The sequence below is a fragment of the Cheilinus undulatus genome, linkage group 5 (assembly GCF_018320785.1).
Source record: "Cheilinus undulatus linkage group 5, ASM1832078v1, whole genome shotgun sequence".
NCBI lineage: Eukaryota > Metazoa > Chordata > Actinopteri > Labriformes > Labridae > Cheilinus > Cheilinus undulatus.
The window spans coordinates 25,946,155-25,962,094 of NC_054869.1; the positions used below are offsets into that span (position 1 = coordinate 25,946,155).

Sequence of the window (15,940 nt, forward strand, 5' to 3'; positions counted from 1 at the left end):
CACCTTGTCATTGATGGTGGGGCGGAGCTGTATGAACAGGAAGCGGTAGGTAACCACAGGAAGAACACACAAGATGGAGGTGAGGATGATTGTCAGCCAAACGTTCGGTTGGTTCAGAGAATTTCGGGCAGTTCCTGCACAAAATACACAATAGTATTATGTTTACATTTATACCACACAATTATCTCTTTTTAAAGACTGTTAAATTGCCTGTGAATAAAAAAGTATGTCCAAAGGTCAGAGGTCTCATGAAAAATAAATATAAGACAGCTTATAACAATTGTCTTTTTCCTTCATTTTATTTTCGGGCCTTTATGCCTTTATTCAGGTAGGACAGTAGGCAGAGATTTAGACTGGGATATGATGTGAAGAAAGAAGCCAGAGGCTAGAATTGAGCCTAGGCTGCCTGGTTCAGGGCACCAGCCTCTGTTCATGGGCATGTGGACATAACCACAAGACTTGCAGAGCCCTAAACAATTACCTTTTATAATACAAAATAAAATAAAAACAAAAAAAATAAATGTCAACTGCACAAGGATAATTGAATCGCTAAGAGGTAAATACTATATTTTAGAGCTGTATTAATTAGATAAAACAAGCTCAAACTTCTCAAAAGCATCTGTTTTTTTATGTCGAGACATAGCACAGGGTTTGGATTTGGGATGCATAGATACACTGGTTTAACATTGGAATTAGTTGATATAGGCCTTTTTAAAAATAAAAAATGTGTTATGAGTTGATGCCAATAGCAGTTGTTTATCTGTAGTGTCCAGTAAATTTATTGCTGGTATTTAGCACAACTACCGGCTGATACAAAGAAGAGGTTTATTGTTGGGGAGAAGATGTGGCCTGTTGGACAAACTCTGATCTGTTTACTTGGTCAAAAAAGGAAAAAAAATTGGCACACTTTGGTAATCCAAGGAAGTTTCACACTCAAGATTATTTGAATATTTTTGCCTGTGCAAAAAAGAAACATTAAACTTAATTCAGAATCTTGCTGGTAACATAACTAATTATTTGGCTGAAAACATCACCTTTTCTCTGGATAAGGCTTGTTTTTTCTTTGGAACAGATATGCATGATATGCATGCAATATTCACAAATGAAATGAGAAAATTTACACAAAATTTAGGTGTATTTGTTTGACAAGCTAATTCAGTCACCACTCACCTATAAAAGGGAAGGCTCCCGGCAATGTGAGAAACATGCCGTTACTGTACATGGTGAATGTGACTGCAAAGTACATAGCCAGACTGCCCAACACAAAGATAGTGTTAACGGCTGTCCAGTAAGACATCTCCAACCCCAGCTACAAACACAGAGAAGACAAGATTTAAAACATATGATTTTATTTTTAAGCCAAAAAAAGGAAAGAAAAAGGAAAGAAAAAAGGTCCTCCTTACCTGAATTGTGACAGCAAACAGTAGACATGTCTGAGTGAGGAGGGCGAAGGACTGGTAGTCTGCGACGTCCTTGCCGTCTCCCCTCACTGTGTCATAAAGGGCAGCATAGGGGATGAAGAAGAGCACCAAGGAGCTGTAGCAGCTGTGGAGGGCACACTTGAAGAAAGTTGTCTTGCTGAAGTAAAGGTTGAGCTGACCAGGAACATAGAGCTGAGGATGCTGGAAACTCCACACGTCGTTCACATCCTGACCAGCAGAGGGAGACAAAGTTATGAGGCTCCTGTGTGTTAGCTCTGGTACAATACTGAGATAGACTCCATGTCTAGAAAATGAACCACACTATATCTGAATTCCTCTTAAAGACCAAAAAAAGCAGTTTGATCGGTTGCAAGAAGAACTTTAACTTTTGGTTTTAAAAGAGTAGTCTATAAACAGTCTTTAGATGAGCTCTTTTCTTTGAATGCACAGCTATCAAAAAAGAAATTTCTAACAGTTCTTTCAGCTCATCATGCTTCGGTACAATCACATATTGTATGTCTACATGCAACAACCATTACCTGATCAAACAGACTCATTCCTAGAACGGGTAGTGCTGTGTACATCAGATTGTAGAGGGTTATGAACCACTCATCATACACCGTCTGAAAAGAAGGTCAGAAGTAAAACAACTTTATAAAACTGTAACATTTTATTTCTTTAATACAATAAAGATACTTAAATGATTTTAACATTAACTTTTTTGCTTTAAATTTTTTTTCAATAATTCTTTGATTTTGAGGGGCAAAAATAATATTTTTTTCTATAAATTAAGTGGTTAATTCATACTACTATGAATAAAATGTGCAACTGAGCACCAGAATAAAAGCAAATATCAGTTAAGTCATATAATTAGGATTGTAAACTCAGCTCTCACTCTTACCTGTGCTGAGAAGCCACAGAAGAAGGCGTACCAGAAGTGAACAAAGGTGAAGGTAAAGTTCTTGTAGAAGAAGTAACGCAGGAATTTGCACATGCGTAGGTAGGACCAGCGGCCGTGCACCAGCAGAAGGCGTTGAAGAAAACGAAATTGGGCAAAGGAGTAATCGCTGGACAGCACCGCCTGCATGCCCTCCTGACCTGAGATTCCCACACCAATATGAGCCGCTGGATGGACAAAGACAGAATAAGGACACATGTGAAAATACCCTTATTGTTTTTAAGAGTTTAAAGGAACTTTTGAATGCTATTAGACAGCAAAACTGTCAGTTTGAGAGATGTATGACTATCAATATGTGCTCAGAAAGACATCCCATTGATTTACAGGATCTGTGTTCAACTTGGTCCAAAAGTCCATCTCAATTAAGATTTTCATGGTATCAAGCACTGCTGAGAAAAAAATTGCCTCCCCTGTTTTAACCTGTGTTGTAAACTTTTTCTGCCACCAACTTAGGGCTAAAAATGTATTCCTTTTTTTGGTATGCAAATAACTTGTTTCCTTCAATGAATAAATCTAAAGGGTATTTTCAATATGAAAAGGTAGTAATTCATATTCAAGTGACCAAAAGTGATATAAAATATTGTAAAAAAAAACAAAAACGAAAACAAAAACAAAAAAAACCTAAGAGTTATCAAAGTAGAAGAAAATCAATGTATTTTTTAATAACACTGGAATCTATTCATTGGCTGATCATCCCAGATTTGATCAGTTTTCAGAGTTGACACAGGGAAAAACAAGCTTAAAGAGACCAGAAGCCCATGAGAGCTTTGCAGTAAGGTCTCTCTCCATCCCTGAGTACAGTGTTTCCTCTTAGGATGAAAAATATATTTCACTCATTATCTGTTCTGCTGAAGATACCTTTGATCATGCTGACATCATTGGCTCCATCTCCTATGGCCAGTGTGACTGCCTTCTTGTACTTCTTGACAAGCTCAACCACCTGAGCTTTCTGCAGAGGAGTGACTCTGCAGCAGATTACTGCCTTACACAAGCATGCTGTCTTTAGAAACTCCAGCTCCAGGCTGTGCTCCAGGGCGTAGGCCTGAGGGAGACATGGTGGAAATACAAGAGATGAAATGCAGGACTTATACAACTGCTGGAAATATGACTTCTTAACTGTACAGTGCCAGCATTTGCAGTTTCAACTGTAGCTTCTTTGGATTTCTTAAAGGTTTCTTTCTATATAAAAAATATCACTTTTCTTAGTCAGTTTAAGTTATCAGAAATACAAATCAAAAAAGACAGACTTACTAGACTATGTCCGTTGATAACCAGGCCATATTCTCCATTTGCCACCTCATCTGAGATTACTGTCAGACCATTACCCAGAGTGCCTTGTGGTAGAAACACTGAATCCTCTGTTGCAACTGGTTTCATGGAGTTCTGTGCATTTCTGATCACCAGTAAAATAAAAAATATGAAGAGGGAATTACATAAACACCTGTAGGTAAGTTCTCTTCTTTTTTCACAATGTAGTTTTTTATGTTTTAAGCAACATTCATTGTTAAAGGGGTCAGGTTAAATAAGTTTATACTTTTTCCTATCCCTGTTTGCTTAAATGTTTGCAGAAGAAAGTTATTGTCCATTTTTCTTTTCTTGTTCTTTTTTTCTTTAAGAGTTTTACGTTGGCATATTATGTGTTCAAAATAAAGATATCTATCAATCATATTTATGCCTTTTCTATATTTGATGTTATCTTTCTGATCTTTTTTTCCTTTCATTTGAGCATGTTTAAAAGGGTTCTTGCAAAAACAATGGCTGAACTTCACATAGCAAAAAAAGAATTAAAACTGAATAACTCAGGCTTATTTGTATTATAAGAAGGTTTTTAAAGACTGTCTCTGACCTCAGCTCCTGTCTGACATCTTCAGTTGAGTTGCCCGAGACAATGAAGACTTCGTTCATCTCTTCACGCAGCAGGTTGCATGAGTACCCAATGTTTTCTGCAGTTTCTGCAACATAGTCAACATTAGTATGAGCAAAATAACCGGTGACATAAAGATCAAAACAATGATAAAGTCATGAATTTTATACAATAAAATACAATAATTTTTCAACATGTTCCTGCAATTATAACCAAACCCTTCTTCATGGACCCTACAATAAATCTAAAAAGTGCATGTTCTTTCATGATCAAGCCTGCAGAAATGTATAGAGTGCATATATTCAAATGTAAGGCATCATCATAGTGTGTCACTTAATTTAGACGTTTTGAACATGATCACAGCCTAATCCAGCATATTTGTTTCAAATAGATTATTCTTCCCTGTAGTGTTTAATAGTGAACGACAATCAAAGCCATATATGGGATGTCTAGTTACCTCCTGATGGAGAGTCTAGCCAATTTTATTTTTCTTTTCTGCCTTCTATGATTGGTTCCGTCAAATCTGTGAAATTGACCAATGAGAGAACAAAGCGCTCTGCATGCGGAGTCACAAATGTAAACAAACTAAAGGGTAAATTGAAAGTAGAGTGATGAAGTTGGTGCTGAGAGATGGAACTATAAGACAGAGGAAAAGTCTGTTGAGTATTAGCTCTATGAAGTGTCATAGGAACTACCAGGACACATCAAGAAAAAAGAACTGTGGTAACCACAGTTAGCATTATCATCAAGCTAGTGTTTCATTAGTCATGATACTTGGAAAGATTAAAAAATACAGTGTTTGTTTACAGTCTGTGATGGCTATACCAGTCACTCTTCTTATCAGTGTCATCAAGTTAGATGTGATGATTGTCTAGCTACCACTAGGGCTGAACGATTTGTGAAAATAATCTAATTGAGTTTTTTTTCCCCCAATATTGCAATGGTGATTTAATATGCGAGTATTTTTTCGGTTCCTCATCTTACATATTGTTCAGCAAACACAAGCAATAAATCATTATATATTATAACCAGCACAATATTAGATTAATAACCTAGGGATGAACTTTTTGAAGAGAAATATCTAATTGCAAGTTTGGCTCGCAAAGCAAAGTTGATATGTATTACTAAACTGAAGGGAAAGAGTTCTTTTTGTTCTCGTTTTGATTAGGAAAATCATGTACATGAACAGGAAAAGCAGGATTTTTGCAAACTAGTCTAAAAAATGACACTTGAATGTATGCATAACGCGTAGAACAAAAAAGCTCTGCTGCAAAAAAATGTATCAAACAGGTATTTTGGCACATTTCAGGTTAAGGAAATACTGCACTGTCTGCAATTTGAAAATTGCAGCAGACCATATTGCGATTAAATCTAATTTGCAATTAATTTCCCAGCCCTGGCTACCACTGTGTGTCGTGTTTTTTTGTCAAGTCAGCACAAATTAATGGCTCAGTGATCACCTAATCTGACACAACGGCCATGATAATGGACAAAAAGATTTTGCAGTCTGACCTCAGCTTAAAGCAGTGTTAATGTTACATTTTTACTGAGAATGATTTTCATCTTTGATTTTATGTAAAGGCTGAACTTTAGGACTTGATAAAACATCCTCACACCTGTTTCTCAGTGAAGATCAGCCTAAAAAACTCTCTGTTAAAAGAATAGTTCATATAAAATTGTAACAGTATTTGAAGTTAGATACCTTGCTTGTCACCAGTCAGAACCCAGACTTTGATGTCAGCTTTAGCCAGCTGCTCAATCGTCTGTGGGACTCCATCTTGTAGTTTGTCTTCTATGGCTGTTGCTCCAAGCAGCTGCACAAACATACAATCACACATTTACATGATGTGTATTTGTCAAAATCTCAAATGGATAATGTCTTCAGGTTTTACAATATAAGTCTTCTTGTCCTACCAGCAGATCCTTTTCGATCTCCTCATACAGCTCATCCAGTTTCCCCTCTCTGTTGTCCAGTGTGGTGCTGGCCTCATGGTGGCGCTGTTTCCACTGGTTGAAATACTCTTCATCCAGATCTTTGTATGCCAGCGCCAGAGTCCTCAGGCCCTCCCCTGCAAACTCCTGCAGATCAGCATTTACATACTTAAATGGATTGACCCTACAGATATAGATACATGTGAACATATACAAATCCTGGAAGAGCAAATACACCCGTAAGCCAGACGTATCTAAAGACAAGATCACAAGTAAACTCATGTACTCAGAAAATTCAGCAATGTAAGTAAGGAAAGGACAAACAGGCAAACAAGAGATAATTATCGTCTGATGTCTCTACAATATAAGACACTGGCATTGAACTAAAACAAGAGGATGAAATGCATTTAAGAATTCAGAGAAGGAGAGAGGAGAGGTATAACATTAACGCAGACGGTTTAGAAAAGTCTGTTTAGCTCGATATAGCTGACCCCTCTTTATGATAGAGCCCTGCCATTGACTGGAACGTATTAAAAACTTCACTGTGAGATATACTTTTACATTGGTTGATATTTCTGTCTTTATATGAGACTTAGAGATGCAGTTAATTACAAGCTGATCCAAATATACATAATTCTACTGCAAAAACACATATGACGTAGATACATTTGGTTCAGGGCAATTTTGGCACCCTACAAATAAAAACAGTCTTAAGTTGAGGTAAAATCAGGGGAAAAATACAGAACCCAGCTCTTAGGATGTTACTTAGCCTCTTTGGCGATGTAACTGGGATTTTTACAGGTAATGGAATTGTTTTAATATAATTCTGAAGTCTCCATGTAGAAGCCTCCTTAGATAAACTATGTCTTTAAAGTTATTTTTTATGCCTTTCTCTCCATGTCCACTTGAAACAAAGCATAGCTGATTAAAGAGAATTTCTTTACATTTCCCTGGATAATTTTACAGTTATTTGTACTTTAGCCAGTTCAGAGGAAAAGAAGCACAATACTTGGGAACAAATATACAGTTTCAAGAAAGCCATATCTATTTTTTTTTTTCTAAACTACTTGGTATATGGAAAGTATTCAATCTGTTGTCATATTAGAGTAACTGATCTTCTGGAGCAGGTAAAAACATAAACTAGCTAAGCACTCTCCTAATAGAAGTTTTCAAAGAAAATCAGAATTTAAAGCAGATGTGTTTGTCTTTCAATAATTACAAAGAAATAAAATGCTATTTCCTTTATGTCCACTTGTGAGTGCAAAAGACAACCCAAAAAGATAGTTCCTCACATCTCCTCAAAGACAAACCTGATTATTTGTCTCCTGATCTTGAAAGATTTATGCGTTGTAATCAACCAGTGAGCTGGGACACTCTGTAGATGAACAAACTTTACATCCACAATTACATAGATGGTGTGATTATGTGAGAGACAAATGTGCATCAGAAGGATTTAGAGAGTCAAATCTCATGAAGATATTCCTCTGTACACATATTTAAATCACATACACACATGCACAACACAGATAATACTCACATTAAGATGCTCAGTGGTGACTTCCATCAGCTTGCTGCAGGACTGATGCAGCCGCTCATAGACGATAGTGTCTGCACCTTTACAGTAGAGAGACAGCTTCCCCTCCGCACTCCGAACTGATCACACACACAGAATAAAGATAAATAAGAATAAAAAATGTGATACTCAAGACATGGAAAGTTAAGGGAAAAAAGAAGAATCTGCATACAGTTTGGTTGGTTTGAGACAGCAGTTCACTTTCTAAAACACACCATGTAGAACACTTCTTCCCCAACAATGAGATCGTGTACCTATTACAGACATCCTCTTGCGAACGTTGTTGAAATCCAGGATGGCGAGGAGTTCGTAGCTGCACTGTTCCCCCATTTCCACAATTGAAACACTGTCTGGTGTACGTGAGCGGAAGACAAATCCAAAGTTTCTAGCTGCTGTGACCAAAGCTCCTTCATCTGGAGACTGGGCCTGGTAGTAAATCTCACCTGAAGGAGAAAAAACACTCTTGTTACTGGATGAAGAACAAATACTGTTCTGTCTGTCAGTCCTTCAAGTTTAGTTATTTACAGCCAAGTGCTTCTTGAGTGCAGAATAAAAAAAATCATAGACAATATGTAAGAAGTGGACCTAGCGATCATGATATCCCCCATGGGTTGACTGGTGAATTGGTATCTGAAATACAGTTGCAGTGACAAACCATTACAAAATGGTGTGTTCCTTTTTCAGCTTAGTCTTGAACATTATATTTTGCATGGTTTTATTGAATACTGGATGGAAGCCTCCAGTTTAGCATTTTGTCCAGTTATAACTTGTGCTTAAACTGCCAACACCACTTTCAATAATGCTATTGTTTTTTTTAATATACTTCTGTTACTTAACTTACCTCTATTATACAGGGAAATGTGGCCTTCTCACCTGATTTTCACAGCCTACTGTCTTTGACTTAAAAAACAGAAGCTTTTTGAATTTACGCAGTTTCTCAGATTCCTTTCATTTCTATTTTCAAGCCTAAAACAAAGCAGCATAAAAGAAGTACTAAAAGAACTTCATGTACATGAGTGTGACAGCAGAGAAGAACAGATGTCATGTGGATTAATGAAATTTTCTTGACTCAATAAATTACTGTAGCTATGATTAAAGTGATTTTACCAAGCTGTAAACTTGTTCTTTCTCTAAAGTCTGGCATCTTAACGGTAGTCTTTATGAAAATGAACTCTCTTTGGAATTAGCCTCATTTAGCCATTTCAGGAACTGCAGGTTTTGGCATGAAGGAGAATCATTGTGATTTATGTTTTACTGTAAAGACATTGAGATTGACCTTTATGGGTAAAATTATCTTCTACATTCAATAAAAGGCTTACTTTTTAAATCACTGATAAAGGTTTCTTTCACCTGCTCAAACATAGACACCTCGAGGCTCCTCACCTTCTTTCTTCTCCTCAGCCATGACGGTGTGACAGAGGGCCAGCAGTCTGAAGAAGGCGTGGACCTCGGGGTTCTCCAGCTTCACTGCCTCCACCAGGGCGTGGTCGTGAAACATGAAGCGAGGGTCAGCCAGCGGGTTGAAGGAGAAGTCCACCGTCTCTGTATCCTAATAGGAGACAACAAGGGAATCTGTTTTATTTTTTAAAACATAAAAATTTGTAACAAGGCTCCAGCTAATTTTTCAACAACTATGTATTTGTTGTGTTATCAATTCAAGAGATGAGAATTGATAAAGTTCAGCAGATGAGGAAAATGTAGAGTAAAAACCACACTAAAACCACACTACTAGATAACACAAACTGCCATGTACGTGTGATAACCTCCAAATTCACCTACTCACCTCTGTAATTTCCAGTCTTTGGCCAGTGTAGTCATAAACATCCCCTGAAAAGAGAAAGAGAATAGTTGAAATGTATATTTGTGGTTCTGTTTATATTTCTAAGGGCAAAACGACAATGGATTTATACTCAAAAAAACAAATACTGCCATCGAAAGACTGATGTAGATGCATGTTTCAGGATATGTTTCTCTTCATTAAGTAATTCACATGTTTCTTAGTGCATGGCTTTGTTAGATACTCAATGCTGAATGGTCTGTTTTTGCTGGAGACTACAGGTAGTTCTGACTCTGAAGGTCTAACTTCTATCATATCAATCTTAAGCAGGAGATCTAGTACATTTAACATCAATCTTTAAACATTGTAGCATTCATAAATGAATGAATGAATTAAGGCATGCATTAAATAAGCACTCAATCCCATCAATACAGAGCTTCAGTCAATGATGAGGTCTAGTTTCCCTTGTCTAGCTCACTTTAAAAAAAAAATGTGCAATTAAGTGTTACTTATTAGAAATAAAAACTGTGATTTTATTTGACACTCCCAACTTGCAAACAGCTTCAGAGCAGCAGGTAGTGTTTTAAAGCTTACCATAAGATTTGCCATTGATGGAGCACTTGTTGAACACCATGATATTCTGTGTTAGTGTCCCGGTTTTGTCGCTAAAGACATATTTGATTTGGCCGAGCTCTTCATTCAGTGTAGTGGTTCGAGCCTCAGCAGGGGTGTCATTACGTGCATAGTACATCTTTCTATCCCAGTCGATGTAGAAGCTGTTCCCCAGTCGAATGATCTCCACACTGCAGAAAGACGTAGATACACGGTTTGAGGAATAGACAAGACCGCCTTCATTCTGTCTGTACTATTCTCTCTGGATGCTATTCAAGCTCTGTTTAAATCTAAAGTAACACCTGAGATGTGGTTTGTACTGTACAGTGTTACCTAACATAGAGGGAGATGGGCACCACAGTATTGAGGATGATGACGTAGGACCAGAAGGTGAGGAAGGCTGAAAAAGCAGCACTGTTGTCATTTTGTCCGGACAGAAAGGCTGTGAACTGTGAGCCTTCGTTCCTCTCCCAGAATAAGTTTCCTATTGCCAGGATCGTACACATGACGGCCAAGAAACCAAAAATCTGTACAGAAGGAAAGACAGCAAATCAGCGCAATCATTTCTGACATTAGATCCTAAATCTATAATAACAAGATCACAAAACAGCATATTTAATGTAAGTTTTGGTGCACTGTTTTCTTCTTGTTTCCTATGTTTTATTATCAACATGTCTTGCGTAGTTGGCAATATCTAGTTTAAAACATCACTTTCATTTAATAATTTTTAAAGAATACAATATTTTATTTATGATTTTGGTTGAATTATTTACCTTTTGTATAAAGTAACTGACGTTCTTGCAATGAAAAGCATTCGATGTCCAAGAAATTATGCCACAGTGAGCAAAAATTACAAGTGAAGGCAGCAGCTGATCATTTATACATCAGAGTTTAATGGGTTAAACTTGATGTCACTGAACAGGACATTGATAACCCAATCATTTGATGGACTAAAAATGGACCTCTTAATTAATGTAGTGACATCATAATTTCATTTTGGCCATTTTGAGATCAGATTACAAGAGTGTAATTTGCAGACTCACAAAAAGGACAAGTATGTTCATCAGACGGTCTACGCTGGTCCTCTTGAATGTGCTCTTCCCACAGTTCTGCATCAGCTTGGTCTCTGGACCTGCAGGAAAGAAACAGAAAAAGCAAGAGCTGTACGAATGTTCATTTTAAATGTTATTAAGACATTACAATTCAATCTCTCTGTTCTCTCTGTGTTTTTCTCTTTTTGTTGCCATGTCTGATTAAAAATACAAGTTAAGACTGACAGTTTCCATTGTGCTTTGTGGCCTAGTGGTTAAACTAGGCTCCACATACAGAGGCATCAGTCCTCTAAGGCTCCTATCGTACATACTGTTCCACACTCACTCTCCCCTATATCCTACTCTATCTAAGGTACTTTCCAGCACTAGACTGGGAAGAAAACTGACCCGTTACAACCAGTCAAGTATGTCATAACTGTACACAACCCCTGTGCTTCCCTTTAATATTTCTACAACACTTAAAAATTTCTACCACAATATTCACTCAAACTATTTCCAAGCTGAGGAGTAAATGCCATAGGTGCTCTTTCACAGAGCTGTGACTTTCTTTGGTCAGAGGTGAGTATGGAAGAGGATTTGGAGAATCTTGATATCAAAAGTTTTTGACTCCCACAGTGATGTTTGCCTCATATGCAAACCTTTAACAGGAGTAAACAGATTGTTTAGGGGTGTAGATGATCATGTAGGAGATGTGATTGGTCCAGCTAACATACATTATGCAGAAAACAACCAATTAGCCTCTGCCCTGCTATAAGAGTTGTGATCATAACAACAACAGATTACCAGTCCAGCTCCAAGCAAAGGCAAACGCCTCTTTCAATAGTGTCATTTTTATTTTATTTTTTTTTTATCAGTGATGTAATTTTAGGAAAACTCTGTCTCACCTCCAAACAGCACCAGTCCAAAACACCACTCAGTGTTCCTTAGGGTGCAGCCTCTCAGCAGGATCTTCTCATTGTCCAGTGGGTATTTCTGACCAGCAAAGGTTAGTGTTCCTGTGAAGCGGTCGAGGCGGTTGTTGGGGGGTTCACATCGCACCTCACCTTAAGCAAGACAGAGAGGACACGGATAAGATACAATTTACTGTCCCAGAGTGAGAAATGTACCTTGGGCTCTTCACCCATTCTGAAGCCATAAAACAACATTCAACTGCATACATGTAACATATCAACACCTTAACATAAGACACCGAGTATAAAAAACAGTCAGCCCCCTTAAAACAGCCTGTTCAGTCTACATCCAGAACCTCTGAAGCTCTTACCAGAGGGCAGCAGTTCATACTTTAGATGTAAAACATGAGATTCATCATTTACAATCTCATTGGCCAGCCTGAGAGCTGCCTATTCAAAAATAGTCTGCAGGGATGTATGATTTCTACCTCCTATTATTTTCCGTGAGGTCTGAATCAATCGCATTAATTCGGATTTTAACTGCACAGACAGGTCACTAATCCATGCTGTGATACTGTACCTGATCAGACTCCAACCAAAAAATGCTCAGAATAGATGCAGAAAAAACACTTAGAATACCTGAGAAGCCAGTATGCTGTAACAAATATACAACTCTTCATTTTTCACCTCTAAAAAAGGTTAAACATTTGAGAAAACAGTATCTAATACACCACTTTTGATTTTACATGCTATTTAAGCAGCATATTGTTGTCTTGTAGTTCAGTAGTCTTACCATTAAAGTCTGCCAGTTTTTCAATATCATCTCCCAGGTCTCCTGTCACAGGAAGGGCCTGCCTGACCTTCAGGTTAGTCTCTCTGTGGGACAGGAGGACAGGAGCACCATAAAATAATTCAAAAAACAAATACAAATAGAAAAAAAGAGATGGGGAAAGAGACAAGCAATATGTGAAATACCATGATAAGAAGCGATACATGGTAAGAAAACAGGAAATAAAGAAGAGGAAGAAACAGAGAATAAAATACTTTTTACATGATCTATGGGTATGTAAAATTAGTTCACATCACATGAGACAAAAATATTTAGACTAACCCATCCAGTTCTGCTGTCTCAATGTACACCAGGTTAAGTGGTTCACTGCTGGAAAGCAACAGGAGGTCGGCCTGAAAATACAGCATCAAAAAAACCCATATTACTCTGAATAATAAATACACATTTGCAGGAGCATATGCCAACTACACCCAAACAATCTAATATTAATTCAAGATAAAAATAGTTCCTGCATAAGTTTTCTATAACTTAAACCACATAAGATATTTGTATGTGGCGACAGCTTTCTTTGTTTCCTAATGTTGCAAACTCCCTAGAATAGTAAACAGGTAGCCAGTCTCTACAGATCTTTATCAAGTCCACAACCCTTTTTATTTTCTTTGCACTCATGCATTAAAAAGATTAGAAAATATAACTTTATTTAAAAAGTATTGAGAGAAGACAGGTTTCAAAAATAAATGCAGGGCAACAAATCAATCAATTTAATAGCCAACAATGACCAATTGGGCAAAAATGCAGCAAAAATATCATTCAAGAAATGTAAATAGAAATAAAGTGTGGTAGGAAGTAGGGAGAAGAGTAAAATGAGAGATGCATATGTTTTCAACAGTTAACTTACAGTAACAAACTGATTGTTTTCCAGTTTGATGATGTCTCCCACCTGGACGTCCATCCATTTCTCGCTGTGCAGTCTGAGAACAGGAAACAGGCTCTAAAGTGGATGTTTGGACTGTGTGTATATGTGTGTGTATTTTTGTTGGTGTGTGTAATGTAGAGTTCAGAGAGCGGTATTATTTTCTGTGTTATTTGAGGATTGTCAGGAAAAAACTGTATGAGGGAGCAGAAATAAGCTCTGGACAGTGAGGTCATCCTATTATTAGTAACTGTCCTTCACGGCGTTTTCCTGACAGTTTCCTGTATCGTCTGTCTGACAATAACAAAGAGCTTTTAAAAGCATCCTGAAATGAAAGTTTTTGATGTTTTGAGGGATTTTCCATTTCATGTTTTAGTCCAAGCTTGTGTCTAAGATGCACACTGCTGCCATGGTTGACTTGACCTTTTTCAAGCGCTCTATGACCAGGAGCTACTCTGATAATGAATAGTATGAAAAATAAGCCCTCATAATCATAGAAGACTTAAAGTCTTTTTCAGTTTGTAAATGAATAATAATTTTGGAACAAGTTATTATCTTTTTCCAGGATATTTTAATTTTCATCTAATCTTGATTTCTCTAAACCAGTGCCACTTTTAGAACAGGTATATTTTAATATATATAATATCTTTTAACATTTAATTGATAAGATCCAGTATATTATTTGCTCAAGTTGTTTCATCCATAAGTGAATTAATTCTTGTCAAACAGCATACGTTTTTGAGTTTTGTTTTTTACATTTTCATCTCAGTTATTAGAACCCCCTGCCAGAGTTATCTATTTGTAAATAGGGGGTAAAGATAGATAAAGATAGACTAAAGATTAACATATTGAATTATTCCATATTTATCTATAACAAAAGAAAAAAAGATGGTTTGATTCAGTATTGTATGCAATGAAAATGCACGCTTCAAGCCAACTCTTACCTCTGATTTCCTCTTTTAGTAAACAACACTACTGCAAATCTTCCTTGTACATATTTAGAGCACATTCCTCTATCTAACCTATCAGTGTATTACTTGCATGCAATATAAACCAAAACCCTCCAGTACAGCCACAGGAAGCAGCTGCAGGATGGTGGGTAACACTTGTTTTGTTTCCTGTTGATCTGATGTCTGCTATTCCAAATATTTGAGGCATGTTTGGTTTCTAAATGGCTTTATTTCACCCTTAAAACTAAATAAATCAGATTTTACGGCTAAGACTGATCTTTTTCTGGGCTTCTTTGCAACAAATGGCATATTCACACGGTTGGATCAAGGTGTTATAGTTAAACCTCTGTAAGGTTTCTTCTTCAGTATGCATGCATGGAAGTGTAAAGAAGGGTGAAAAGCTATACCATACTGTAAATGTAACAGCTTCGAGGGTGGTAACAGAGGTGTTAGAGAGACAAGACAGGATTTGCAGAGCCAGCAGAGAGCAGGAGAGTGCTGTGTCACTGTGTATATGTAGTGCTCCTGCTGTGCTATACTCTTTCATGCTTATGCAACGCTGCAGTGCAATATGAATTAACAAAAAGGGACACCACTATTATGCTATTCTGGACTCAACATGAATTTCTTAAGCTGTAATGACAACAGAGCTTTGTTATAGCAATGTTGCAGAAATGCAGAAGGCAAAAGTTTCAGGGTCCCAAAAAAGTTCCCTGAGAAACACCTATTTGTACAAAAAAGAGTGCTCTACAAATACACTAAAGTGGTCATCATTATAACTAAATACAAATGGAAATATGGTGTATTTCTCATGGTTCATAGCGCATTAACTTACTTTCTGTCAATAAGTACTTCAACTTTTCTGTTGTTGACTTGATTGTCACTTCTGTGGCGATTCTGGAAAAGACACACACAAGAAAGAAAGATCTACAAGTTAAAAAAGAAAACAGAATAGAGCAACAGTATGGTTCAGTTAGTAAATCAGGCATCCATATATGCGTTTTATTTGCCCCCTGGGGACAAATAAAGTTTTAAAATTTGAATAAAGAGGCTACAGTCATGGACCATATTTCTTGTCTCTCTTCCACTGCCCTTTCAAATAAAGGTAAAAAGGCCCAAGAATAACCTAAAAATAGAAAAAGAAACTCTACTGAACCACTTTTTTCTTTGACAAAATTTCTCGTAAGCAAAGACGTCACAAACTAACA

At 37.1% G+C, this 15,940-nt stretch overlaps 1 protein-coding gene across 4 annotated transcripts in view; it reads right to left on the reverse strand.

Moving 5' to 3' along the window:
• The window catches only part of LOC121509692 (phospholipid-transporting ATPase ID-like), a 60,571-nt gene that overhangs the window by 4,257 nt on the left and 40,374 nt on the right, over positions 1 to 15,940 (reverse strand). For all 4 annotated transcript variants that reach the window (XM_041787276.1, XM_041787279.1, XM_041787275.1 and 1 more), the window contains 22 exons: positions 15,568 to 15,629; positions 13,768 to 13,840; positions 13,191 to 13,261; positions 12,873 to 12,955; positions 12,074 to 12,232; positions 11,181 to 11,269; positions 10,471 to 10,664; positions 10,120 to 10,328; positions 9,532 to 9,575; positions 9,132 to 9,297; positions 8,003 to 8,191; positions 7,713 to 7,828; positions 6,158 to 6,322; positions 5,946 to 6,057; positions 4,226 to 4,331; positions 3,631 to 3,772; positions 3,238 to 3,421; positions 2,323 to 2,546; positions 1,961 to 2,044; positions 1,404 to 1,649; positions 1,171 to 1,309; positions 4 to 134 (listed from right to left, as the gene is read on the reverse strand). In XM_041787276.1, the coding sequence (XP_041643210.1) occupies positions 4 to 134; positions 1,171 to 1,309; positions 1,404 to 1,649; positions 1,961 to 2,044; positions 2,323 to 2,546; positions 3,238 to 3,421; positions 3,631 to 3,772; positions 4,226 to 4,331; positions 5,946 to 6,057; positions 6,158 to 6,322; positions 7,713 to 7,828; positions 8,003 to 8,191; positions 9,132 to 9,297; positions 9,532 to 9,575; positions 10,120 to 10,328; positions 10,471 to 10,664; positions 11,181 to 11,269; positions 12,074 to 12,232; positions 12,873 to 12,955; positions 13,191 to 13,261; positions 13,768 to 13,840; positions 15,568 to 15,629 (2,988 nt within the window). The remainder of the gene's footprint in view (positions 1 to 3; positions 135 to 1,170; positions 1,310 to 1,403; positions 1,650 to 1,960; positions 2,045 to 2,322; positions 2,547 to 3,237; positions 3,422 to 3,630; positions 3,773 to 4,225; positions 4,332 to 5,945; positions 6,058 to 6,157; positions 6,323 to 7,712; positions 7,829 to 8,002; positions 8,192 to 9,131; positions 9,298 to 9,531; positions 9,576 to 10,119; positions 10,329 to 10,470; positions 10,665 to 11,180; positions 11,270 to 12,073; positions 12,233 to 12,872; positions 12,956 to 13,190; positions 13,262 to 13,767; positions 13,841 to 15,567; positions 15,630 to 15,940) is intronic.